This window comes from Triturus cristatus, chromosome 1_1 (assembly GCF_964204655.1).
Source record: "Triturus cristatus chromosome 1_1, aTriCri1.1, whole genome shotgun sequence".
Lineage (NCBI taxonomy): Eukaryota > Metazoa > Chordata > Amphibia > Caudata > Salamandridae > Triturus > Triturus cristatus.
The window spans coordinates 49,260,935-49,286,424 of NC_140579.1; the positions used below are offsets into that span (position 1 = coordinate 49,260,935).

Below are 25,490 nucleotides of genomic sequence, written 5' to 3' on the forward strand. Positions count from 1 at the left end.
GGGAGCAGATATCAGTCTCATACAAGGTCTGTGACAGAGAACAGACAGACACAGTGACAGAGCAGGTGCCAGTCCCATAGAGTCTGCAACAGAGAAGAGAAAACTAAAACAAGAGAGAGAGGGGACACCAAACGTTTACAGGGTATGTGACAGAGAACAGTCACAGGGCGAAAGCAGATATCAGTCTCATACAGGGTGTGTGACCAAGAACAAACCCATTGAGAGAGCAGGTACCAGACTCCTTCAGGATCTCAGATGGAGAAAAGACAGGAACAGCAGGGGAGCAACCAGCCTCATTAAGGGTCAGTGACTGAGAAAAGACATATTGAGGGAGTGGGTACCAGGAAGACACACATTTACATCAAGCGGGCAGGTGCCAGCCTCATACAGGGTCTGTGAGAGAGAACAGACAGCAGACACCACACTCAGTAGAAGGCAAGAAACAGACAGCAAGAGATAGGGAGCAGACATCAGCCGCTCTCAGGGCCTATGACAGGGATCAGGTAGTTGCCCTCAGAGAGAGTTTAAATCAGGGCAGGTTCCAACCCTTCCCAGCATCTGAAATACAATTCAGACACCAGCCCCTTACAGAGATTGCAACAGAAAAGAGGCAACAGGCTCCTATGGGGTCTGTGACAAGCAACCAGCCCAGCTGAACCTCTGCCTGATGAACCCTGCATTGCTGGGAGTCATCTGCACAGATGCTCTTGGGAGCCTGTGTACTACACATTGCATTGCTGCACCTCTTCTGCTGCGTCTGATACACTTGTGGGCCTGTGTGCTACACATTGCATTGCTTCACATCTTCTGCTGTGTCTGATACCCTTGGGAGCCTGTTTACTACACATTGCATTGCTGCACATCTTCTGCTGTGTCTGATACCCTTGGGAGCCTGAGTACTACACATTGCATTGCTGCACCTCTTCTGCTGCGTCTGATACCCTTATGGGCCTGTGTGCTACACATTGCATTGCTGCACATCTTCTGCTGTGTCTGATACCCTTGGGAGCCTGAGTACTACACATTGCATTGCTGCACCTCTTCTGCTGCGTCTGATACCCTTGGGAGCCTGAGTACTATACATTGCATTGCTGCACCTCTTCTGCTGCGTCTGATACCCTTGTGGGCCTGTGTGCTACACATTGCATTGCTGCACATCTTCTGCTCAGTCTGATGCTCTTGGGAGCCTGTGTGCTACACCTTACATTACTGCATCAAGTCTTCTGACACTAACAACTGTCATTACCACACTGAACCCTTTGAGTGCCACGTGAGACCCAAAAACACCCACACACATCCCTTCTGATCCTCTGCAGCCGCCTCTGGGGCTCAAGGTATACACCTGTTGTCTCAGCGCTCCAACTGCCACACTTTGAGCTCTTTTCCAGTTTCTTATATAGGTTTCACAGAGTGCATTTGCTTACGATCCCTAAGCACCCACAAATATACCTTGTGGCTTTGGGCTTTGGGCAGTCTTCTCCAGGGGATCCACAGAGTCCACTTTGATCCCTGAATACCCACAGACATATCTTGTGCTCTTCTGCATCCTCTTCTATGAGGCTCATAGTGTATTGTATTGTATTCCCCTGTGAGACTCGGAGGATGTCTTTACTTGTGAATCCTGACCTCCCACATATATACCATGTGCTCTTGGGCACACTTCTCTATTGGATCCACAGGGTGAATTATAATCTCTTAACATCCGAAAACATACTTTATATCCTCTTAACCCCTTCGCTGCCAGGCCTTTTCCCCTCCTGTGCCACGCCCTTTTTTGGCTATTTGGGGTAGTGCGCGCTTAGACCCCTGTAACTTTTTGACCACATAAAGTATCCACGCCAAATTTGCGTCCTTTTCTTCCAACATCATGGGGATTCTAAAGGTACTCAGGGTTTGTGGATTCTCCCAGAGGGGTCACAGAAATTAGCCAAAATACAGCAAAATGTTGTTTTTTTTTGGAAAAATTGGAAAAACGGGCTGCAAATGAAAGCATCTGGGTTTTTGCCCTGCAAATGTTATCATTAAAGAGTTTGTGGGGTTGGAATCACCATTTTCCCAGCTTTTCGGGGATACCAGACTTTTGTCAGAAACCCAACATTTTTTACACAGTTTTGGCATTTTTCTGGGACATAGCCTAATTTTGCTATTTTTTGTGCTTTTGACCTCTTTCCAGTTAATGGCAGAAATGGGTACAAAAGCAGTAATGGATCCTGGACAGCTATACATTTTCGAGAAGAAGACAAAATTCTGAATTCAGCAAGGGGTCATTTGTGTAGATCCATCAAGGCTTTTTTATAGAAACTAACAGTTAAATATAGGATAAATTAAAAATTTGTTGAAAAAAAATGCCTTTTGTGTCAACGTTTTCTCCTGTAACTTCTTCTAATTATGACAGTTCTTTGAAAGCAATATACCATTACATACGCTGGACATTACTGGTTGTGGGGATATATAGGACTTGTAGGTTCACCAAGAACCCGACGAACCCAGAGCCAAAAACTGAGCAGCAACTTGCAATGGTTTTTTATTATGTACCGGGTATATAGTAATTATTCTGTAAAAATGTGTACATGGAAAAATCGGTATGAAAGACACCTATGTATTTCTGAAATGGGAACAAAATATAGAGTTTGAAACAGTAGATATTTGCACATTTCTGAAATTGGGGATACTCATACTAGCATGAGAATTATCCGTCATTTTTTAGAATGACTTCTTTTTTACACAATATCTTTCATTTGGAAGGCAGAAATGCATCGAAAGTCAATAGATAATAACAGTTCCTTTACAAAACCGAATTACCCTAAGTCTCTCGATAAAAATGGTACCTCACTTGTGTGGGTAGGCATAGTGCCCGCGACAGGAAACGGCGCAAAACGCAACGTGGTCACAACTCAATATCGCAGTGAAAATTTACCATTTTTTGGCAAAGTGCCTAGCTCTAGTTTTTGAACCCTAGCTCTGCGGGCACCTTGGGAAACCTAGCAAACCTATACATTTTTGAAAACTAGACACCCAGGGGAATCCAGGATGGGGTGACTTGACTGCCTCCTACCAGGGTCTGTTGCCCAGAATCCCTTGCAAACCTAAAAAATTGTCAAAAAAAACACATTTTCCACACATTTCTGTGGTGGAAAGTTTCGGAATCTGCATGGATTCACAAATTTCCACCCACCTTGCGTTCCCCAAAGTCTTACGAGAAAAACGGTACCTCACTTGTGTGGGTCGGCCTAGTGCCCGCGACAGGAAACGGCACAAAACGCAACGTGGTCACAACTCAATATCGCAGTGAAAATTTACCCTTTTTTGGCAAAGTGCCTAGCTCTAGTTTTTGAACCCTAGCTCTACGGGCACCATGGGAAACCTAGCAAACCTATACATTTGTGAAAACTAGACACCCAGGGGAATTCAGGATGGGGTGACTTGACGGCCTCCCACCAGGGTCTGTTACCCAGAATCCCTTGCAAACCTAAAAAAATGACAAAAAAAACACATGTTCCCCACATTTCTGTGGTGGAAAGTTCCGGAATCTGCGTGGATCCACAAATTTCCACCCACCCCGCGTTCCCCAAAGTCTTACGAGAAAAATGGTACCTCACTTGTGTGGGTCGGCCTAGTGCCCGCGACAGGAAACGGCGCAAAACGCAACGTGGTCACACCTCAATTTCGCAGTGAAAAATGACCCTTTTTTGGCAAAATGTCTAGCTGTAGTTTTTGAACCCTAGCTCTGCTGGCACCTTGGGAAACCTAGCACACCTATACATTTTTGAAAACTAGACACCCAGGGGAATCCAGGATGGGGTGACTTGACTGCCTCCCACCAGGGTCTGTTACCCAGAATCCCTTGCAAACCCAAAAAATTGACAAAAAAAACACATTTTCCCTACATTTCTGTGGTGGAAAGTTCCGGAATCTGCGTGGATCCACAAATTTCCACCCACCCCGCGTTCCCCAAAGTCTTACGAGAAAAAAGGTACCTCACTTGTGTGGGTCGGCCTAGTGCCCGCGACAGGAAATGGCGCAAAACGCAACGTGGTCACACCTCAATTTCGCAGTGAAAAATGACCCTTTTTTGGCAAAATGTCTAGCTGTAGTTTTTGAACCCTAGCTCTGCGGGCACCTTGGGAAACCTAGCAAATCTATACATTTTTGAAAACTAGACACCCTGGGGAATCCAGGATGGGGTGACTTGACTGCCTCCCACCAGGGTCTGTTACCCAGAATCCCTTGCAAACCTAAAAAATTGACAAAAAAAACACATTTTCCACACATTTCTGTGGTGGAAAGTTCCGGAATCTGCGTGGATCCACAAATTTCCACCCACCACGCGTTCCCCAAAGTCTTACGAGAAAAACGGTACCTCACTTGTGTGGGTCGGCCTAGTGCGCGCGACAGGAAACGGTGCAAAACGCAACATGGTCACACCTCAATCTCGCAGTGAAAAATGACCCTTTTTTGGCAAAATGTCTAGCTGTAGTTTTTGAACCCTAGCTCTGCGGGCACCTTGGGAAACCTAGCAAACCTATACATTTTTGAAAACTAGACACCCGTGTGCTTCCAGGGAGGCATGGCTTGCGTGGATCCCCCAACGTTTCCTTACCCAGAATCCCCTGCAAACCTCAATTTTAGCTGAAAAAAATCACATTTTTCACACATTTTTGTGTGGGAAAGTTGAGGCATCACCGGGCTGACACAAATTTCCTACCACCCAGCGTTCCCCCGGGTCTCCCGATAAAAACGGTGCATCACTCGTGTGGGAGGCCCAAGTACCCGCGACTGGCAAGGCCCCAAAACGTATTGAGGCGACATGAAAATTGCCTACCTCAAAACGACCTGGTTTCGCAAGGGGGGTCACCTGGGTTTTTGGCCCGGTGCTCGGCGGCCACCTAGGGGAACCTACCAAACCCACACATTTCTGAAAACTAGACACCCGGGGGATTCCAGGGAGGTATGGCTTGCGTGGATCCCCCAACGTTTCCTTACCCAGAATGCCCTGCAAACCTCAAATTTAGCTGAAAAAAATCACCTTTTTCACACATTTTTGTGTGGGAAAGTTGTGGCATCACCGGGCTGACACAAATTTCCTACCACCCAACGTTCCCCCGGGTCTCCCGATAAAAACGGTGCCTCACTCGTGTGGGAGGCCCAAGTACCCGCGACAGGCAAGGCCCCAAAACGTAGTGCGCCTCAACAGGCAAGGGTCCTAAACGTAGTGCGCCTCACTACGTTTTGGGCCCTTGCCTGTCGCGGGTACTTGGGCCTCCCACACGAGTCCCTGTCCCTGGTGTCTAGTGGGCTTTTTGCCCCCCCGGGGGGGCAGATTGGGGCAGATGCCCCATCTGCCCCCCAGGGGGGGCAGAAAGGCTGTAATGGTGGTGGGTGGGGGCATTGGCTTGTCCGTTGCGGGCAGCCCCCACCCTAAAAATAAAACTGCAAACTAATCCCTGGTGTTTAGTGGGCTTTCTGCCCCCCCCGGAGGGGCAGAAAGACTGTAGTAATTGGGGGGGGCATGGGCCTGCCCGTTTTGGGCAGCCCCCACCCCTATTTATTTATTTATGTAACTTCCCTGGTGTCTAGTGGGCTTTTTACCCCCCCGGGGGGCAGATTGGGGGCTAATGCCCCCATCTGCCCCCAGGGGGGGCAAAAAGACTAAAATGGCCAAAATATACAGGGGGGAGCAAAGGCCCTTGCCCAAGGGGCTGCTCCCCCCTCCCTGGTGTCTAGTGGGTGGATACCTGCTTGGGGATCGCCCTCCTGTGGCGATTCTCCCCTTTCCAACGATAGCTCTCCCGTGTTTGTACAAAGTGAAACCTGAAATGAGCCTCTTGGCTCATTTCAGTTTCACTTTCACTGTAATGACGTCGGCGCGACGTGCGCGCCGATCGTCATTGCAGTGAAAGGGGGGGGGGGTGGGGGAGGGGGGCCTCGGGTGCTGGGGAAGCTCTTCCCCAGCTCCCGAGGCTATTTTGCACGAAAGGGAATCCCTCTGGTGCCCGCACCAGAGGGATTCCCTAGGGTATGCCTCATGACGAGCTGGACTCGTCATGGGCACAGCGCGACTGTGCTCCATGACGAGTCCAGCTCGTCATGGGCATACAAGGGGTTAAAAACTTAACAAGTGACTTCCCTTGTGGTACCTGAACACCAACACACCTACCTTGTGCTCCTCTGCAGGTTCTTCCTCTGGGTAACTTACAGAGTGTCTTCACTTGTAAGTCCTGAACACCCACATACACTCCTTGCACAGACTTCTCTTTGGGGCCCACTGGCACATTATGACCTATAAACAATCACAGACATACCAAGAGCTCTTAGTAGCCTCCTCTATGGACTCTCCGGCGACTTTTGATTCCCTGAACATCCACAGACACACCCTGTTCTCTTCAGCAGTCTCCTCAATTGCACACACAGGTAGGATAAGTAGATGACGCCATGCCACCGGCACTCAAACTTTCAATTTCTGAGCTTTTGATGTAACATATTAGTGCATTCTGGGAGTTGTGGTCCTGGTTCACTTTACTGAATCCTATTGCTTCAACACACCAGATAAAAATGATATATAAAAGCTAAGTCCAGGAATAGAAAAAACGGTGTTCCAGTGACACAGAGCCATCTGGTCACCCTATACAAAGGGTGACTTTTGACCTCTGAACACTCACACACGTAGCTTGTGCTCTCCGGCTGCCCCTTGGTGTGGCTCACCAAGTGACTTTGTGTTCCCTGAATATTCACAGACATACCTTGTGCTCTTCACTTGTCGTTCCTAAACACCCACACTCACCTTGTGCTTGTTTGTAGGTTTTTCATTGGGGCTCAGAGTGCCTTTGTGACCCCTGAATGCCCATAGACGAGCCTTGTCCTCTTTTCCAGCCCCTTCTTTGAGGCTTGAACAACCTATTAGCCCTAAAATCAAACTTAGATATCTTGTATTCCTTCGTATGACTCATTGCATGTCTTCATAGTGAACTCTGAGCACCCACCCACATAACTTGTGCTCTTGGACAACTATCTTTATGGGGCTCACAGGGCGCCTTTGATCACTGAAGACCCAGAGACATTGTAACTTCTGAAAGCCTCGAGGAGTGTATTCACTAGTGAATCCTGAGCACACACATACCCTGTGCTCTTCTGCAGCCGACTCTATGAGGTACACAGAGTGACTTGTGACCTCTAAGTACGTGCACACATAGCTCGTGCTCTTAAGCTGCCTCCTTGATGGGGCTCACAGAGTGACTTTGTGATCCCTGATTGTCCACAGACATGCCCTGTGATCTTCAATTGACACACACACACGCACACGCACACGCACACCTCCCCCCCTTATAGTCATATGCCGGTTCCTCAATGGGGATCATAGTGTGAAACTGTGATCCCTGAATGCCTATAGACATACCTTGTTCTCCTCTGCAGCCTTCTCTAGAGGACTTGCAGAGTGTGTTTTATGCTCCTTTGACTCCCAGCACATCAAACATATCATCCTTTGATCCTCTGCACAGAACAGTCTCAGTTTCTCTTCATGTTTCTCACACAGATTCTCCCCCTGAGGCTTCACTGGGGGCAGATTAAGCTGTTGTGCAATTTCCACCATGTTCCCCAGTTGCCTGTTGGGTCGGAGGCTTTTCCCAGGAGATGTTTCCCTGCACTGTGGACAGGGGAAGTTTCCATCTCTTCCCTCCCAGCTCTGAGTGATGCAGGAGCGGCAGAAGTTGTGTCCACAATCGATCATCACCGGATCAGTAAAATATTCCAAACAGATGGAACAAGTGGCCTCTTCCTTGAGGTTCCCGAGCTGAGCTGCTGCCGCCATGATTCAGAAATGCAGGAAGTAAACTTAAGTTTCATTTCTCTCTCTGTTTGAAGTGGGCGTGTCTATGCGTCTGCCCCTCTCTGGCTGCGCTGGGACTTCCGGGTTCATGTTACAGTCATAGAGCAGGAGGGAACTGCCACTTGGTTTTGTTCTCACTTTCTGCAAGTCTCAGGAGCTGGCACTTAAAATCGATTGTCTGTAAAAGCCATTGTATTTTTTTTAAAAATATGTTGATTGTAATCATTGTCTAAGAATTATACGCATTTAAAAATTGTTTTTAGGCAATTTCTTTCTGCATTTGCAATTTTACGTTTAAGTTTCAAAGCCTGCAAAATACCTGCTTTTGCTTCATGTTTTTTAATCTATTCCAGCCATGCATAAAAATACTAGTCAGGCCAGTAAATAACCGTCCAGATGGCAACCCCACCTGTACTTTGTGCATGTTCACTTGCTGATGCCTTTCCAGTAGCAGATTTATGTTTAAGAGAAGATTGTAACCACTGCCTGTGATTACCTATTCTGTGTGTGAGGGAAGATTTCACTGCTGCTGCTTGTGCTGTAACCTTCTGTGCGCGGGGTAGCACTTCTTGTGTGTGAGGGTAGCTTGTACTGTTGGTGCTTGTGGTGCACCTCTTCTGTGTGTGAGGAAAACCTGCACTGCTGCTTCTTGTGCTGCACTACTGTTGTGTGTGCTGCATCTCTTGTGTGTGAAAGAAGCTTGCACTGCTGGTGTCTGTGCTGAACCTCTTCTGTGTGAGGGAAGCGTGCACTACTGGTATCTGTGCTGCACCTCTTTTGTGTGAGGTAGACTTGTACTGCTGGCGTCTGTGTTCCCTCTTCTGTGGGAGGGAAGCTTGCACTGCTGGTGTCTGTGCTGCACCTCTTCTGTGTGTGCAGGAAGCCTCCACTGATGTTGCTTGTGATGCTCCTCTTCTGTGTGTGAGGGAAGCTTGCACTGCTGTTGGCTGTGATGCACCTCTTCTGTATGAGGGACGCTTGCACTGCTGGTGTCTGTGCTGCACCTCTTTTGTGTGAGGTAGACTTGTACTGCTGGTGTCTGTGTTTCCTCCTCTGTGGGAGGGAAGCTTGCACTGCTTCTGTCTGTGATGCACCTCTTCTGTGGGAAGGAAGCTTGCACTGCAGTTGTCTGTGCTGCACCTCTTCTGTGTGAAGGAAGTTTACACTGATGTCTGAGCTGCACCTCTTCTGTGTAAAGGAAGCTTGCACTGCTGTTGTCTGTGATGCATCTCTTCTGTGGGAAGGAAGCTTGCACTGCAGTTGTCTGTGCTGCACCTCTTCTGTGTGTGCAGGAAGCCTCCCCTGTTGTTGCTTGTGATGCACCTCTTCTGTATGATGGAAGTTTGCACTGCTGGTGTCTGTGCTGCACCTCTTTTGTGTGAGGTAGACTTGTACTGCTGGCATCTGTGTTCCCTCTTCTGTGGAGGGAAGCTTGCACTGCTGTTGTATTGTCTGTGATGCACCTCAGTTGCCTATAGTCCACCTGTAGAGAGGAAGCATGAACTCCTATTGCCTGTAATTAACCTGTTCTGTGTATGAGGGAAACTTAAATCGTCGTTGCGTGTGCCTTGTGTACCTTTTATGATTGTAAAGATGTTCTGAGTCTACATTTTCAATTCAAACAGGCTTTATTCGACAATTGTCATAAAAGCACAATATACACATTAGCATAAAAATTCATACCCATGCTTTAAAAAAAACAGCTTTAAAAAAGATTTCACATAAAAAACGTCATAATCTTAAAATGCGGATAAAAAGTTTACATAATAGATATAATACAGTATAAAATATTTGAAAGGATCAACCACTAATCATTTTTCTCCTTAGTGCCCAAGACCAAAAAAGAAACTTTGCCACTGATATAGAAACAAGAGGAGTGGTACAAGAACAAATAATTCTAGTTGCTAACACACCACTCCTAGTGCCAAATAACTTGCACATGGGTTTCAGCCAAACCCTGCGCAGAACAGAGTATACCGGGCACTCAAATAGAATGTGAGCAACTGATTCCATAGATGCCAAGCAACTAGGACAGGTAGCCATACCGCCTTGGGACCATCTTGATGTAAACGCTCTAATTGGCAAGCTTCCAATTCTAAGTTGGAAATAGAGTTTTCTATCGAGTGGCTTGGTTATATCATCCCAGTAAGCTTCAAGGCCAATTTCATCTTTTAGATCTAAGAACGTCTCTGTGAGCGAAAGTGGGGTACTTGTCCTGAAAATCTTAGTTACTACCATCTCTCAGTATTTGTCCTTAATGGCTTTCTTGGAGGGAAAGCTAGCGTTAAGAGGGTCCTCCCATAAAGATTCCATACCCAGTTCTCCAAGAATACCCCTGATGCCAACTAGCCATTTGATTTTGTGGAAAGTATTATGTTCTATGATATCCATAATACCTGTGGCATATGTTCTTAATTCAGGGGTTGACCACAGGCGCCTCCAATATAACACCGGGCGCAGATTTGCAATGTAATTAATTAAATGTAAATCATGTTGGACATTTATACCCAGATAGCTAAAAGCCCTAACTTGGTCGAGCGGTGAGTTGTTCATAAAAAGTTTACCCTTGAAGGTTTTGTGCGGGTTAAAAGACATAAATTTTGATTTTAGCACATTTACCTCAAGGCCTCGTATGGTGCAGAATTCTTCAAAAATACCTAGCGCTCTCTGTAGCCCACTTGGGGTCTTGGAAACAATTAGGGTATCATCTGCAAACATTAAAATGGGTACTTTGACACCAGCTAAAATTGGGGCATCTACATTGGCTTCGTTCATTAGCTTCGCTACGTCATTAATGTACAATGAAAACAGGGTGGGTGCCAGGACACATCCCAGGCGTACCCCTCTCTCTACTGGAAACTGGCTGGTAACATTTCCAGGAGAGCCCCACCTGATTTGTGCGTAGTTATGCTCATGAAGTCTCATGACCAAAGTTAAAAGGGCACAAGGCATGCCCAAGTCGTGCAAAACCAACCACAAGGTAGAGCGAGGAACAAGATCGAAAGCTGCCCTTAACCACCCCCTTGTGTACCGCTTTGTTCGCCATAAGTTGGCAGGGTAAGCTCAGACGTGAGTCCCTTGCTCACTTTGCCACTGGATTCAAGCAAGCCTGGCTGAAGACGGCTGAAATGCCAGAAACCGGTCCTAGGAAGCTTGTTTCCGGTCCAGGGAAGGCATGGCTTGGCAGTTCGGGCTGGACTGTTCCCATGAGGCACAGGGTCAGACTGATTTGCATATGGCCATGTCTGAACTGGGGTGGCAGAGTGGGCTAAAGAACGGTGATGGATCAAACCCAGATCTGTTGACTGGGTGTGAGTCTTTGATTGGTTCTGATGCTCCGTCCATCACCACCCCCCTTTTGTACCGCTTTGTTCGCCATAAGTTGGTAGGGTATGCTCAGACGTGAGTCCCTTGCTCACTTTGCCACTGGATTCAAGCAAGCCTGGCTGAAGACGGCTGAAATGCCAGAAACCAGTCCTAGGAAGCTTGTTTCCGGTCCAGGGAAGGCATGGCTTGGCAGTTCGGGCTGGACTGTTCCCATGAGGCACAGGGTCAGACTGATTTGCATATGGCCATGTCTGAACTGGGGTGGCAGAGTGGGCTAAAGAACGGTGATGGATCAAACCCAGATCTGTTGACTGGGTGTGAGTGTTTGATTGGTTCTGATGCTCCGTCCATCACCACCCCCTTTTGTACCGCTTTGTTCGCCATAAGTTGGCAGGGTATGCTCAGACGTGAGTCCCTTGCTCACTTTGCCACTGGATTCAAGCAAGCCTGGCTGAAGACGGCTGAAATGCCAGAAACCGGTCCTATGAAGCTTGTTTCCGGTCCAGGGAATGCATGGCTTGGCAGTTCGGGCTGGACTGTTCCCATTAAGCACAGGGTCAGACTGATTTGCATATGGCCATGTCTGAACTGGGGTGGCAGAGTGGGCTAAGGAACGGTGATGGATCAAACCCAGATCTGTTGACTGGGTGTGAGTGTTTGATTGGTTCTGATGCTCCGTCCATCACCACCCCCTTTTGTACCGCTTTGTTCGCCATAAGTTGGCAGGGTATGCTCAGACGTGAGGCCCTTGCTCACTTTGCCACTGGATTCAAGCAAGCCTGGCTGAAGATGGCTGAAATGCCAGAAACCGGTCCTAGGAAGCTTGTTTCCGGTCCAGGGAAGGCATGGCTTGGCAGTTCGGGCTGGACTGTTCCCATGAGGCACAGGGTCAGACTGATTTGCATATGGCCATGTCTGAACTGGGGTGGCAGAGTGGGCTAAAGAACGGTGATGGATCAAACCCAGATCTGTTGACTGGGTGTGAGTGTTTGATTGGTTCTGATGCTCCGTCCATCACCACCCCCTTTTGTACCGCCTTAAATCAATAAAGGCAGCATAAAGACTACCTTTTTCCAGTTGTACTGTCTTCCAGTGTAACATAGAGAAATGTAAAACTTGATCAATGGTACTGGTGCAAGCCCTAAATCCTGCTTGGAGGTGTGACAACATTTTCTGCTCTCGCTCCCAGATCTGGATTTTATTTAAAATCATTCTACCTAGAATCTTTTGCATGGAATCTATCAGACTGATCGGGCGGTAGTTACCGGGGAGTGTCTTGTCCCCCTTCTTATAAACTGGAATAATTTCCGCACCATTCCACGAGGCCGGAATGGGCGCTCCTTTTGCCACTGCATTCGCTAGTAGCAGTATGTATCTACCCTAAGACTTTTTGTCATGCAAAAAGGTGTCTGCTGGGACACCGTCTATGCCCGGTGCCCTACCAGCTACCACAGATTCCAATGCCAGGTTTACGTCCCCTATATTAAAAGCCTCGTCTATAAAGGATGAATAAATGGGTTTATCCCTTGTGCATGCTGCCGAGCTTTTTGCATATTGGGGCTTAAAATAATCCACCCAGTCATCCTGTGCAACCCAGTTATGGGGTTTTTCTGGTTTACCACCACATCCCCACTTGATTATGCCCCAAAAGCATTTAGTGTCCTTAGGGGCACTAGCTTTTTTAAGCTCTTGCCATCTCTGTTCGTCCCATGCACGTTTTGCTTTGTACATTGATTTTTTTTATATTCAATCCTTGCACTACGGACAGCATTACTAGTTCCTGTTCTTATAGCCTGTCACAAAGCAAAACAGGCTTGTCTACATTCCTTGTTGTACCAGCGTGGCGAGTTATTAGGCAATTTCTTACTTAGCTTTACTGGTCTAACAAAGAGATTTTTTAATTGCTGGAAGAACGTTTCATGGACCTTGGTGAAAGACTCTAGGTCTGAGCTACTACTAGGGATGGTACTCATCTCATGGGTTGCATGTGATAACTTGCTAGAAATAGAATCTACTTTCGCCTGGTTATCTACCATTTGTACCCACTTCAAATGACGCATGTCGTTTGTGGGAACCACATTTAAAGAGGACAATTCGTTGTACATACTTTCAGGTATGGTCGATACCCAGCGAGACAGGGACATGCATAGGGGGTTGTGATCACTCTCCAACCGGTCAATAACCGACATATCCTCTAGATAAACCCATAAACTTAGGCTCAGCAGGATATAATCTATTCTGCTTTGGCCCAGGCTGGTCTTATAGGTATTAGCCCCCAGCCTGTCCTGTGCGGTCCTACCATTGGCTGCCCTGAGTCCCTTATTTAAGCAGATTGAATTAATCTGGATGGCCACTTCTGTCCATCTTTTGATTGGCGTAAGTTCCAGTTTTGGGATACCCCATTGAGCATCTTCTTCCATGGTGAGGTTCAAATCATAGCTTAACAGAGGTTCGAATGTCACATTAAAATCACCAGCAACAATTATATACGATTGCGTAGAATATCTTTCCATAAGATCTTCTAGGGCAGTTATAATCTCAGATTTCCTACCCCCTGTGCTCCTAGCATATACATTGTAAATATCCACAGGTTTAGAGTGCCCTTGTTTGAGGCTGATAAACTGGATATCCCTGTGGTTAGATGGAAGTGACTTCACGCTGATTTACAGATTCTGCTTAATCCAGATAGTCAAAACCCCTGATGGACGCCCTTTTGCGCCCCTCACTGCTGGGATATTAAAATTTAGATACCCAACGAGGAATTGGGGATCAAGAAGCCATGTTTCTTGGAATATACAAATACTATGTAAATTAATAAAGGTGGTCCATTCCGAGATCAGTGTTTTGGAATTCAAACCTGCAATATTCCAAGATAAAATGGAACCTGGATTCACTAGAGTAGAGTATCGGGGGAATTAGAGGGCTCAATCTTATTAGGATCATTTAGGTAATTTCTTTGCCCGAGTAGAGGTAGACCTTCCAATGTACCTAAAATTACTGGAGTACTCGTAAAGCCTAAATCAGGATTACCCTGGGGAGGATTAGTTAGGTCGCCTGGCCCCCGTAGTCAATCATTAAGTTCAAGGCCCAAGCTATCTTTACCTTTCTCAATTGTCCATCTTATCTGACTGTCGCGCCAATGTCGGAGGAGAGTGGATCTAGGTTGGATAGCCGAATAGTCTGGGGAACAACTTCTAAACTCCAGTGAGACTAAGTTTTCTGCCATAGTTACCTGTTTAAAAGTCAGTTCAATGCAATCAGTAGACTCCCCATAGTGGGTAAACCTACGCGCCCTGGTAATATCTTCTCTGATCACAGAGCAACAGCCCCTGGTGTGCCTGATCCAATGAATAGCCTTGTTTGTTAAGGAATCTATTGTTTCTACATTTTTTCCTACACCCAGTCTGGGAACATTCACCATATAAACTTTAGATACTCTAGGCATCTTTGTAATGCTTGGGTAATCTCCTCTAGAATCAGTGATGGTTATATTGTTATCTTGCTTAGATGAAAGGGAAAAATTACTATTAGTATGCATATCATTTGCTTGTTGTCGACCACTCCTTTCATTAGGCAGTAGATTCCTAGGACCATCATGTTTGTGATTTACACTGTAAGCTTTCTCAACCCCCTTTTTTCGTTTAACCACTTCACTATACTGAGCGGCAGTTTCAGGCTGTCCATAATCTCCACAAGTGCCATCCATAGAGGATTGCACTGGCTCGGGGCTTTAGATATGCCACTTGGTTGTTTACTAGCTAAGCAGGATGGGCAGTGACCTTTGGCTAGTAGACAACTACTCACTATAGCAGTGAGATTATCAATCTTGGTTTTCATACATTCAACTGCCTCACGTAGTGATTGGACCATGAAGGTCAGATCAATCCGACCATCTACGTTAGACGCGTGAGGATCAGGAACATCACAGGATGACATCTCTTTTGCACCTAAAAAGGAGTCAGACTTACGTGAGCTAGCTAAGTGTATATCATGGTCTGCCATATGATTATCACTTACTGAATTTGCTAGGGCTGAAAATCTGTTTTTGCATGTTATGATGGAATCGACCACAAGGGGGGAGATACATCTTGCCTCAATGTTGGTATTAGGGGTTACCACCCCCCCTCGATGTTAATTCGATCTTGGCCTTTGCTGGAGTAATCATTTTTGCTCCTAGTTACAAACATTTTGGGGACCACAGGACCCTGTTTTTTGCCAGTCCTTAATGCTATGGGTGAATTTTTACACCCTTTTTCTACTTGTTTTTTTGAGACTGGATTGTCTATCAGTAGGTCACCACATTCCTCAATTAGGTCATCTATACGATTCAAAACACAATTATTCCCGTGCGTGGTGCAATCTTCCTTGTCTTTCTGGCTTTTTTAACCTTGACCAGCGCACTTGCATTCTCGTTCCCACCCTCGGTGATCTTCCTTTTTCCCATAATGTATAGATCTGTTTTAAAATAACTGGGCTTTTCCAATCTGGGGGTAACAATGTCACAGCTACAGTACCTTTAGGTCATGCAATAAAGGGGGTGGCCCAGCCCAGTCTCATCCGGTCACAGACGGGCAAGGACGGGCCCGCCCTTGGCCCGGGCTTTGCCCGGGCGCTGCGATGTATGGCGGCGCTTCTTAAGCGCTAGGGCAGCGATGGCACCTCCCTCCTGGGAGCAAGGGATTCTGGGGCTGGTAGTCCCCCTGCAGGCAACAAAGTTTCAGCGCGTCCCGCGCTGCGGTGTATGGCGGCGCTTCTTAAGCGCTAGGGCAGCGATGGCACTTCCCTCCTGGGAGCAAGGGATTCTGGGGCTGGTAGTCCCCCTGCAGGCATCAAAGTTTCAGCGCGTCCCGCGCTGTGATGTATGGCGGCGCTTCTTAAGCGCTAGGGCAGCGATGGCACCTCCCACCTGGGAGCAAGGGATTCTGGGGCTGGTAGTTCCCCTGCAGGCAACAAAGTTTAAGCGCGTCTACATTTTCATATTTTGGATCTTTTTTCTCCTATCAAGGCTATCACTTTCTCAAATTCAAGCCAGGGGCTAATTTTATATGCCTTGTGTTTTAAAATCTGCCTCTTGAGTATTCCCAGCTGTGGTATGAATGCCTGTGTCCTGATTGTGACTGTTCCACACATAAGGGAAGTCTGCATTGCTGTTGTACCCATTATGTGTGCGAAGGAAGCTTGTTCTACCTGTATGATCTTGCACTGTGCCTGTTCCATGTGTGAGCACTGCTGCTGCTGTACCCATTCTGTGTGTGAAGGAAGCTTGTTCTGCCTGTACCGGTTTGATACTGCACTGTGCCTGCTCAGTGTGTTAGAACTGCTGCAACTGCCCTTAACTTTTATGTGAGGGAGAATCTTTCACTCTGATGGCATGTGCTCTGTTCCGATTGTATACACAAGAAGATTGCACTGTGGCTGCTTGTGCTGTACTCTGTGTATAAGACCTGGCACCATTGGCTCCCTGGCAGGGATCACCTGAACCTCCTGAGGCGGAAGCCGGGAGCGCGACTTGGTTTTTTAAAAATTGTTCCTCACCACTTGTGTCTAGCATTTTTAAATCACTCACCACTTGATCCGTGTTCCCCGCGCAGCCGATTTAACGCTGTTGCGGCAAGAAACCTAACAAATCCACCTCTGGACGCCATTCCGGCAAGCGCCGAGGCCACGCCCCTTCACAGAGGCCACGCCCCCCGCCGCCGCGCATAAAAGGGCGCTGAATACAAGTGTTTACCCAGATCACCTGAACCTCCTGAGGCGGAAGCCGGGAGCGCGACTTGGTTTTTTAAAAATTGTTCCTCACCACTTGTTCTAGCATTTTTTAATCACTCACCACTTGATCCGTGTTCCCCGCGCAGCCGACTTAACGCTGCTGCGGCAAGAAACCTAACAAATCCACCTCTGGACGCCATTCCGGCGAGCGCCGAGGCCACACCCCTTCACAGAGGCCACGCCCACCGCCGCTGCCTCTCCGACCACCAAATATGTGCCTTTTTCGTACGCGCAGCGGACGAGCGCAGCGGGCGCGCTGATGGCGCGCCTAAGGCGAGCCCGTCTGCGCCCGTCCGCGACCGACCGGGCCTAGGGCCACTCCACCATGCCCTAACGAGACAATACTCGTCGGTGCAACTACATGGACTCCAAGGCCCGTGGCCGATCGATGACTCCGTGACCAACTACATCGATAGTTTGGGACTGTCTACCCTAAGCCCTTCTCCTTCTCTCCCCTCCCCGTCCCTCCCTCCCTCTCTCTCTCCCCCTTACTTCCCGCTCCGATTCCCCTGCTGCACCCAAACCCACTTCCCTCTCCATTTACTATCTCAACACGCGCTCTGCTGTCAAGCACTATCATGAACTCTCTGTTCTACTAGACCAGCACAAACCTGATCTCTTATTCCTTGCAGAGACCTGGTTCCGTGATACCTCCCTCCCCTCTCTATTAGCAGCTCTCCCTGCCACTTACTACGCGCTTCGTACCGACCGACCCTCTGGCAAAGCGGGCGGGGGTGTCGCCTTGATCGCCCGCAAAGAACTCCCCTTTCAGCCTCTAACTTTCCCCCCTATCGGCACCTCAGATTTCTTAGTTATCCGCTCCCTTTCCCTCAAAGTTCCTCTTACCTGCCTACTTATGTACCGTCCCCCCCAACCCTCTCAAGTCTTCCTTCCTGGGTTTCAAGAGCTTGTGGCCACCCTAGCGGTTAACAACTCCTCCATTATGGTGCTAGGTGATTTCAACTTTTGGCCCTCTGACCCAGCAGAATGCTCCATCTCCAAAGAATTTTCAGATACCCTTCGCTCCCTCAAATTCAACTCTCATGTCCACACCCCTACCCACATTCAGGGCCACATCCTCGACCAGATCTGGTCCCTCAACTGTCCTATAGCGTCCCTCTCCACCTCCCCCTGCTCTTGGTCCGACCACTCCCTGATTTCTTTTTTTCTACAACTTGGCCCTTCCACGTGGAAGAAAACCGAGTATTAGCCCCCCGTCAGGCCGGATTTCGCCCCGCTCATTCCACCGAGTCGGTGGTGTTATCCGTCCTCGACAACCTTAGAGAAGGCATGGACACCAACCTTCCCCAGGCCCTGGTCCTCCTTGACCTGTCCGCCGCCTTCGACACGGTGGACCACTCCATCTTACTCTCCCGTGTCGGGGCGGCTGGGGTCGCCGGTTCGGTCCGGGTCTGGCTGTCCTCCTTCCTAAGGGACCGCACCCAAGCGGTGCGCCTGGGCGACTTCTCGGCTGAACCACGTAAGGTTTCATGCGGGGTCCCTCAGGGCTCCTCCCTTTCCCCACTACTGTTCAGTCTGTACATAGCCCCCCTCATCTTTGCTCTTCAGCAAATGGAGGTCTCCGTATATAACTATGCGGATGACCTCCAGCTTATATTTTCCCTATCTCAATCCCCTGACTCCATGTCCAACTTTCAATCTACTATGATCTTCATCCGGGACTGGATGAATTACAACCACCTGAAATTAAACCCAGACAAAACCGAACTGGTTTTGACAGGTGGTTGTACCAGTCCCTGGTCCCCCCTCTTTTGGCCCCCCTCCCTTGGTCCCCCTCCGTCCCCCTCTTCCTCCGTCAAAACGCTTGGGATCAAACTTAACGATCAACTCACTTTGCACTCCCAGGTGAGCACAGTGGTGTCCTCTTCCTTCCTTTCACTCCGCACCATCCGCAAGGTCTCCCGCTTCTTCTCCTTCTCTGCCCTAAAACTTATTGTACTAGCTATGGTCATCTCTCGATTAGACTACGGCAATGCCCTATACTGCGGCATGCCTGCATACAACGTACGACGGCTACAGCCGGTTCAGAACCAGGCCGCTCGTCTAGTCTACAACTTGGCCAAGTCCCATCACATCACCCCGCTTTAAAAATCCTTGCACTGGCTCCCTATCCGCGAACGCTCCCAGTTCAAAGTGGGCTGAATCATTTTTCAGGCTCAGTCAGGTTCCGCCCCTGCCTTTATCTCATCTGAGATTAAAGCCTATGCCCCCGCAAGGGAACTGCGCTCATCTTCTCAACACCTGCTGACTGTCCCTCGTTTTCGGCGTAATAAATGGGGAGGCTCAAAATTCTCCACTCTCTCCCCCACCTTCTGGAATTCTCTCCCGGCCCACCTCAGATCCTCCACCCAATACTCTCTCTTCCGAAAGGCACTAAAAACCTTTCTCTTTTTACAGGCTTTCCCACAATAACTCCTCACTATGCCCCCTGGACCCCCCGCTCTCTGAGGCTCAGTGAACTGCAGCGCCATGAAACCGCCAGGTGTACGCGCGCTTTAGAAATGATTTCAACTCAAACTCATTGGCTTGGGTCTCCCTTCTATTTTTCGCTGTTGTCTCCTCTGTTTTTGCTGGTATTAGATGCTCTGGGCGCTGTGCCACTGCCATTCAGTGCCACAGCATGAATGCTCCCTGTGTAAATATGACATGTGAATTGGTATATCCATGATTGGCTTATTTGGTTTACTTGTTAGTCCCTAGTAGAGTGGCCGGTGTGTACCCAGGGCTGGTAAACCAAATGCTGCTGGTGGGCCTGCAGCGCTGGTTTGCTTGTAAAGTGTGTCTCAGACCTGCCACTGCAGATTCTGTGTGCAGTCCAGAACTGCCATCTTGGCTGTGAAGTGCACCCACTTCCCAGCCCCTGAACCTTCCCCTGACATCATGTAAGCCACCCCTATGGTAGGGTGCATTGTATGTGTAAGGTAGGACATGCCTTGGTGTGTGTAGCATGTCCTGGTAGTGAATTACACCCAATTTCACTACTGTAAGGCTATCTGTTCTCCATAGGCCAGAATGGGCAGTGTGACTAATACATTCTATAGTCCTAACTGACCCAAGGAACATGGTAGAAAAACGAATTTAGTATGCCTGAGCTCAGAATATTAAAATACATCTTTTAGTGAAGTTTACTTTTATATTCTGTGTTTGAAAATACCACTTTTAGAAAGTAGGTATTTTCTTGCCTAAGCCTTCCAGTGTGCTCTGCTGTTATGTGTATTGGCTGTCTGGTTTTGGAGGGACGGGGCAGGCTGAGTCAGACCTGGGTTGAATAGAGAGATCTGCATTTGGAGTATGGGGAGGGGTAGCTCCTTGACCTGAATAGGTGAATGCTGGCTCCACCTCCTACTGTGCGTCTGATGGCAGACCACCTAGTTCTCAAAGGAAGGAGGCAGCCTGGTAAACAAAGTGCTCCAGGACTGGGCAGAACTGGTTCTGGCTGGGTTCAGTGACTTGTAGCTTCTGAGAACAAAGACTTTTGGGGTATGAATACCTGTGCCGAAACCCCTACAATTTGTATTGCTCCTGGACAACAAGACGAACCTCCGTCCATGTAACTGAAGGATTCTGCAGGAGGTGACTATCCTTGTGCTTGTGTGCTGTTTCTTGGATTGGCCTGCAGTGGTTACCATTGGACTTGGAAGAAGAGGGAAAAGGACTTTGAGAGAACTTTTATTTATCTTGCTACAGCAATCACCCAAGGGCTAGGAGAGAGCTAGCCTCCTGTTGAAGTCTCAGGCACATCAGACTTCACCACCAGCCTCCTGTTTCCTCCCAGCGAGGATTTATATCTGCAGGTGAGGCTCCTGTGAGTTCCAGGTCCTCTAGTTCTACTACAGAGGAGAGAGTGCTGAAATCGTGCAGAACCCTGCTATCTCCTGAGGCGGAAGCCGGGAGACGGCGGAATCTTTTTAAAATTTGAATCATTCTTGTGTCACTTGTAAATACTTTGTTCTTTTTAAAACGCGCACTCACCTGGTTGCCACCTTCATAGCGGGCCAGTGATACGCTTAAACAGCGACTCCTTCGCTGCAACGACCCACTTCAAAACAAATGTTTTGCCGCCATTGACGGCGAGGAGTAGAGGCCACGCCTACCTCTAGGCCACGCCCACCCGCCGCACTATATAAACGCTGCCTCTAGCGCTACATTACCAGAACCCTGCTATCTCCTGAGGCGAAAGCCGGGAGACGACGGAATCTTTTTAAAATTTGAATCATTCTTGTGTCACTTGTAAATACTTTGTTCTTTTTAAAACGCGCACTCACCTGGTTGCCACCTTCATAGCGGGCCAGTGATACGCTTAAACAGCGACTCCTTCGCTGCAACGACCCACTTCAAAACAAATGTTTTGCCGCCATTGACGGCGAGGAGTAGAGGCCACGCCTACCTCTAGGCCACGCCCACCCGCCGCACTATATAAACGCTGCCTCTAGCGCTACATTACCAGAACCCTGCTATCTCCTGAGGCGGAAGCCGGGAGACGACGGAATCTTTTTAAAATTTGAATCATTCTTGTGTCACTTGTAAATACTTTGTTCTTTTTAAAACGCGCACTCACCTGGTTGCCACCTTCATAGCGGGCCAGTGATACGCTTAAACAGCGACTCCTTCACTGCAACGACCCACTTCAAAACAAATGTTTTGCCGCCATTGACGGCGAGGAGTAGAGGCCACGCCTACCTCTAGGCCACGCCCACCCGCCGCACTATATAAACGCTGCCTCTAGCGCTACATTACCAGAACCCTGCTATCTCCTGAGGCGGAAGCCGGGAGACGACGGAATCTTTTTAAAAATTTGAATCATTCTTGTGTCACTTGTAAATACTTTGTTCTTTTTAAAACGCGCACTCACCTGGTTGCCACCTTCATAGCGGGCCAGTGATACGCTTAAACAGCGACTCCTTCGCTGCAACGACCCACTTCAAAACAAATGTTTTGCCGCCATTGACGGCGAGGAGTAGAGGCCACGCCTACCTCTAGGCCACGCCCACCCGCCGCACTATATAAACGCTGCCTCTAGCGCTACATTACCAGAACCCTGCTATCTCCTGAGGCGGAAGCCGGGAGACGACGGAATCTTTTTAAAATTTGAATCATTCTTGTGTCACTTGTAAATACTTTGTTCTTTTTAAAACGCGCACTCACCTGGTTGCCACCTTCATAGCGGGCCAGTGATACGCTTAAACAGCGACTCCTTCGCTGCAACGACCCACTTCAAAACAAATGTTTTGCCGCCATTGACGGCGAGGAGTAGAGGCCACGCCTACCTCTAGGCCACGCCCACCCGCCGCACTATATAAACGCTGCCTCTAGCGCTACATTACCAGAACCCTGCTATCTCCTGAGGCGGAAGCCGGGAGACGACGGAATCTTTTTAAAATTTGAATCATTCTTGTGTCACTTGTAAATACTTTGTTCTTTTTAAAACGCGCACTCACCTGGTTGCCACCTTCATAGCGGGCCAGTGATACGCTTAAACAGCGACTCCTTCGCTGCAACGACCCACTTCAAAACAAATGTTTTGCCGCCATTGACGGCGAGGAGTAGAGGCCACGCCTACCTCTAGGCCACACCCACCCCCCCCCCTTTCCCCTTCTTAGGGATGTGCAATTACCGTACGCGCAGCGGACGGGCGCAGCGGGCGCGCCGTCAGCGCGCCGAAGGCGCGCCCAAGGCAAGCCCGTCTTCGCCCGTCCTCGCCAAGTCCTCGCCTCTCGCCAGACCCCCTGCCCAAAAAATCGTCTACGACAGTAACACTCTGCGGTCGCTTAACATCGGCCCCAGATGCAACAATATAGAAGGTTGCATTGGTCGTACCTCCCTCTACTGCAAGCTTTGTAATCTGGCCATACCGGAACCATGCCTGACAAGCCATAAAGAGATTAAAAGGAACGATACCTCACTCACCATCATGCAGCTGAACGTCAGATCTCTGGTTAAACACCATGCAGAGGTAAGAACTCTCCTAATGGACGAGAACCCAGACATAATGTTTCTAAGTGAAACATGGCTCAAAGACGACCTTACTAGCATCCCTAATTTAACAATACCAGACGGGTTCTCTATGACATGCATCAATAGAGACTCAAGAGGAGGCGGTATTGCTGCCATCTACAGAACTCCCTTTACCTGCTCCTTCCAAAAGGAAAGTATTGCAGACTGCGAATGTGCCCGCTTTAAAATCTCCACGAGCCCCCACTGCACTCTCTCGGGCCTTTTTATCTATAGACCCCCGGGGCCTTCTACTAAATTCACGGAAGAGGTCATCGATGTTACACATACCTTGATCACTGGCTCGGCTAATTTCACGATTTTAGGAGATCTCAATCTCCACTTAGACAATGGAACGGACGCTAAAATTAGCAACTTTGTCGCGGATTTAGCCGCCTTGCAACTAACCCAGCTGGTCAAATCTCCCACGCATGTAGCAGGACACTTACTTGATCCAGTATTTACTAACATTCCCGAGGCCAGAACGGATGACCCTAAACCTATGGCATGGACTGATCACTCATTAGTAACCCTCTCCATTCTGAATAACTCCCCTCCTAAGAAAAAATTACCCACCTCCTGTTTAAAAAGACCCTGGCATAAACTCCGACAAGGGGACCTTGCGGCCAGCCTGGGGCAACCTATCCTGGAGAGCACAGACGACATAGAAAAAGCTTACGCGTCTTTCCAGGATTGGATCACCAAAGGGCTGGATACTATCATACCAGCCAAGTGGACTAAAGGACGTAGTACTCCTTCCAACCCTTGGTTTGACGATAGCCTGAAAAAAATGAGGAAAGCCTGCAAGAAAATGGAACGGCAATGGAGGAAGGAATATAAGCAGGATGATAAAATCTTATACTTGGCTTCGCTGAAATCATACCACAAGGCAATTCGGACAGCCCGTGCTGCCTTCTACGCTTCTGAAATAGAATCCAGCTCAAACCCCACGAAAACTATCTTTCAAATTGTGCAAAAAATACAAAACGGAGCCAAACCGGTCAATCATATCACCTCCACGCAACAATGTGAAGACCTAGCTACCTTCTTCACAGACAAGGTGAAGAAAATTTACAACACCTTCACCCAGGACATCCCAGGAGACGTCGACTCTCCTAACGCCACCTTCGGAGACGCAAGGCTCACGTGCCTACCCGCCATCTCCAGTGAAGAACTTACCAAACTCTGTAGGAAGGTGAAGTCGGGTGCACCCACAGACCCAATGAGACCTAGTCACTTTCTAGGAGCCTTGGAATTCTTCCTCCCACCCCTAACCGTGATTCTGAATCTATCATATGCTACGGCCACGGTACCCATCTGTTGGAAACAGGCCTGGGTAACTCCGATTATAAAAAAACCCTCCCTAGACCCCGCTAAACCAGAGAATTACCGGCCTGTCTCACTGTTACCTTGGGTCGCTAAATTAGCGGAAGCCCACGCAAATAAAATACTCAGTGAGTATATGGCGAAAAATAATATCCTGGACCCCTCCCAACATGGCTTCAGGCCGGGCCATAGTACGGAATCCGCGCTCCTCACCTCCACTGAGAGCCTGCGGGAAATCATGGACACCGGTAAAAGTGCCGCGCTGATACTGCTCGATCTCAGCGCGGCCTTTGACACGGTGTCCCATGCCATTCTGCTAAAACGCCTGGAAAATATAGGAATCGTGGACTCAGCGCTCCAATGGTTTCGGTCATTCCTAACCAGCAGATCATTCAGGGTTTCTGCCCCCCCGTTTATCTCCAAACCCCAAGACATAGGACAAGGTGTCCCACAGGGCTCGGCTCTCAGTCCCTCCCTGTTTAATCTATATATGCAACCTTTGGTGGAGGTTGCTAAGATATGGGGCCTCACAATGGTGTCGTACGCTGACGACACTCAGTTAGTCATCAGCCTTAGTGAGGCCCCCTCCCCGGAAGCCACCAACTTCAGGGATGGACTGTCTGCTGTCGCCAAGTGGATGACAGCAAATTGCCTCCAACTGAACGGTGGCAAAACCGAGGTACTGATAATGGGAAAAAACAGCAATAACTGGAACGATTCATGGTGGCCTCAGTCCCTGGGCCCAGCACCCCCTCCAAAAAACTTAGTAAAAAATCTAGGGGTATGGCTGGACTCGACCCTGAGCTTCCAATCGCACACTAAAAAAGTTGCCGCAACCTGCATTGGACTTCTGAGAAGCCTATACCCCATCCTAGGCTATTTCGACCCCAAGACACGACAACTCATAGTGCAGTCTACTATCTTGTCAAGACTGGACTATGCGAGCGTCCTGTTGCTGGGAGCTAATAAAGCTGAGATAAAAAGATTCCAACGAATCCAGAACTCGGCGGCTAGAGCGATAGTAGGCCTTCCAAGAAGGTGCTCAGTGAGAGCAACTATGTACAGACTTCACTGGCTGCCCATAGAAGCCCGTATCCAGTTCAAGGCCCTCATATTTTCTTTTAAGATCTTGAAAAATGAAGGCCCAGAGCTTCTCCGTCCTCTGCTGACCCCCTATAAACCCAAACGGAACCTCCGGTCTATGGGGCAACATCTAGCTCTGATACCCCAG

General features: G+C 48.5%; 1 protein-coding gene across 2 annotated transcripts in view; it reads right to left on the reverse strand.

The window, feature by feature from the left end:
• Positions 1-7,873, reverse strand: part of LOC146869337 (E3 ubiquitin-protein ligase TRIM39-like) — an 89,158-nt gene extending 81,285 nt beyond the window's left edge. The window contains exon 1 of one of the 2 annotated variants that reach the window (XM_085650931.1): positions 7,394-7,873. In XM_085650931.1, the coding sequence (XP_085507057.1) occupies positions 7,394-7,807 (414 nt within the window). In that variant the 5' untranslated portion in view covers positions 7,808-7,873. The remainder of the gene's footprint in view (positions 1-7,393) is intronic. The other variant, XM_085650879.1, reaches the window with a different exon arrangement.
• Positions 7,874-25,490: the final 17,617 nt, after the last annotated feature.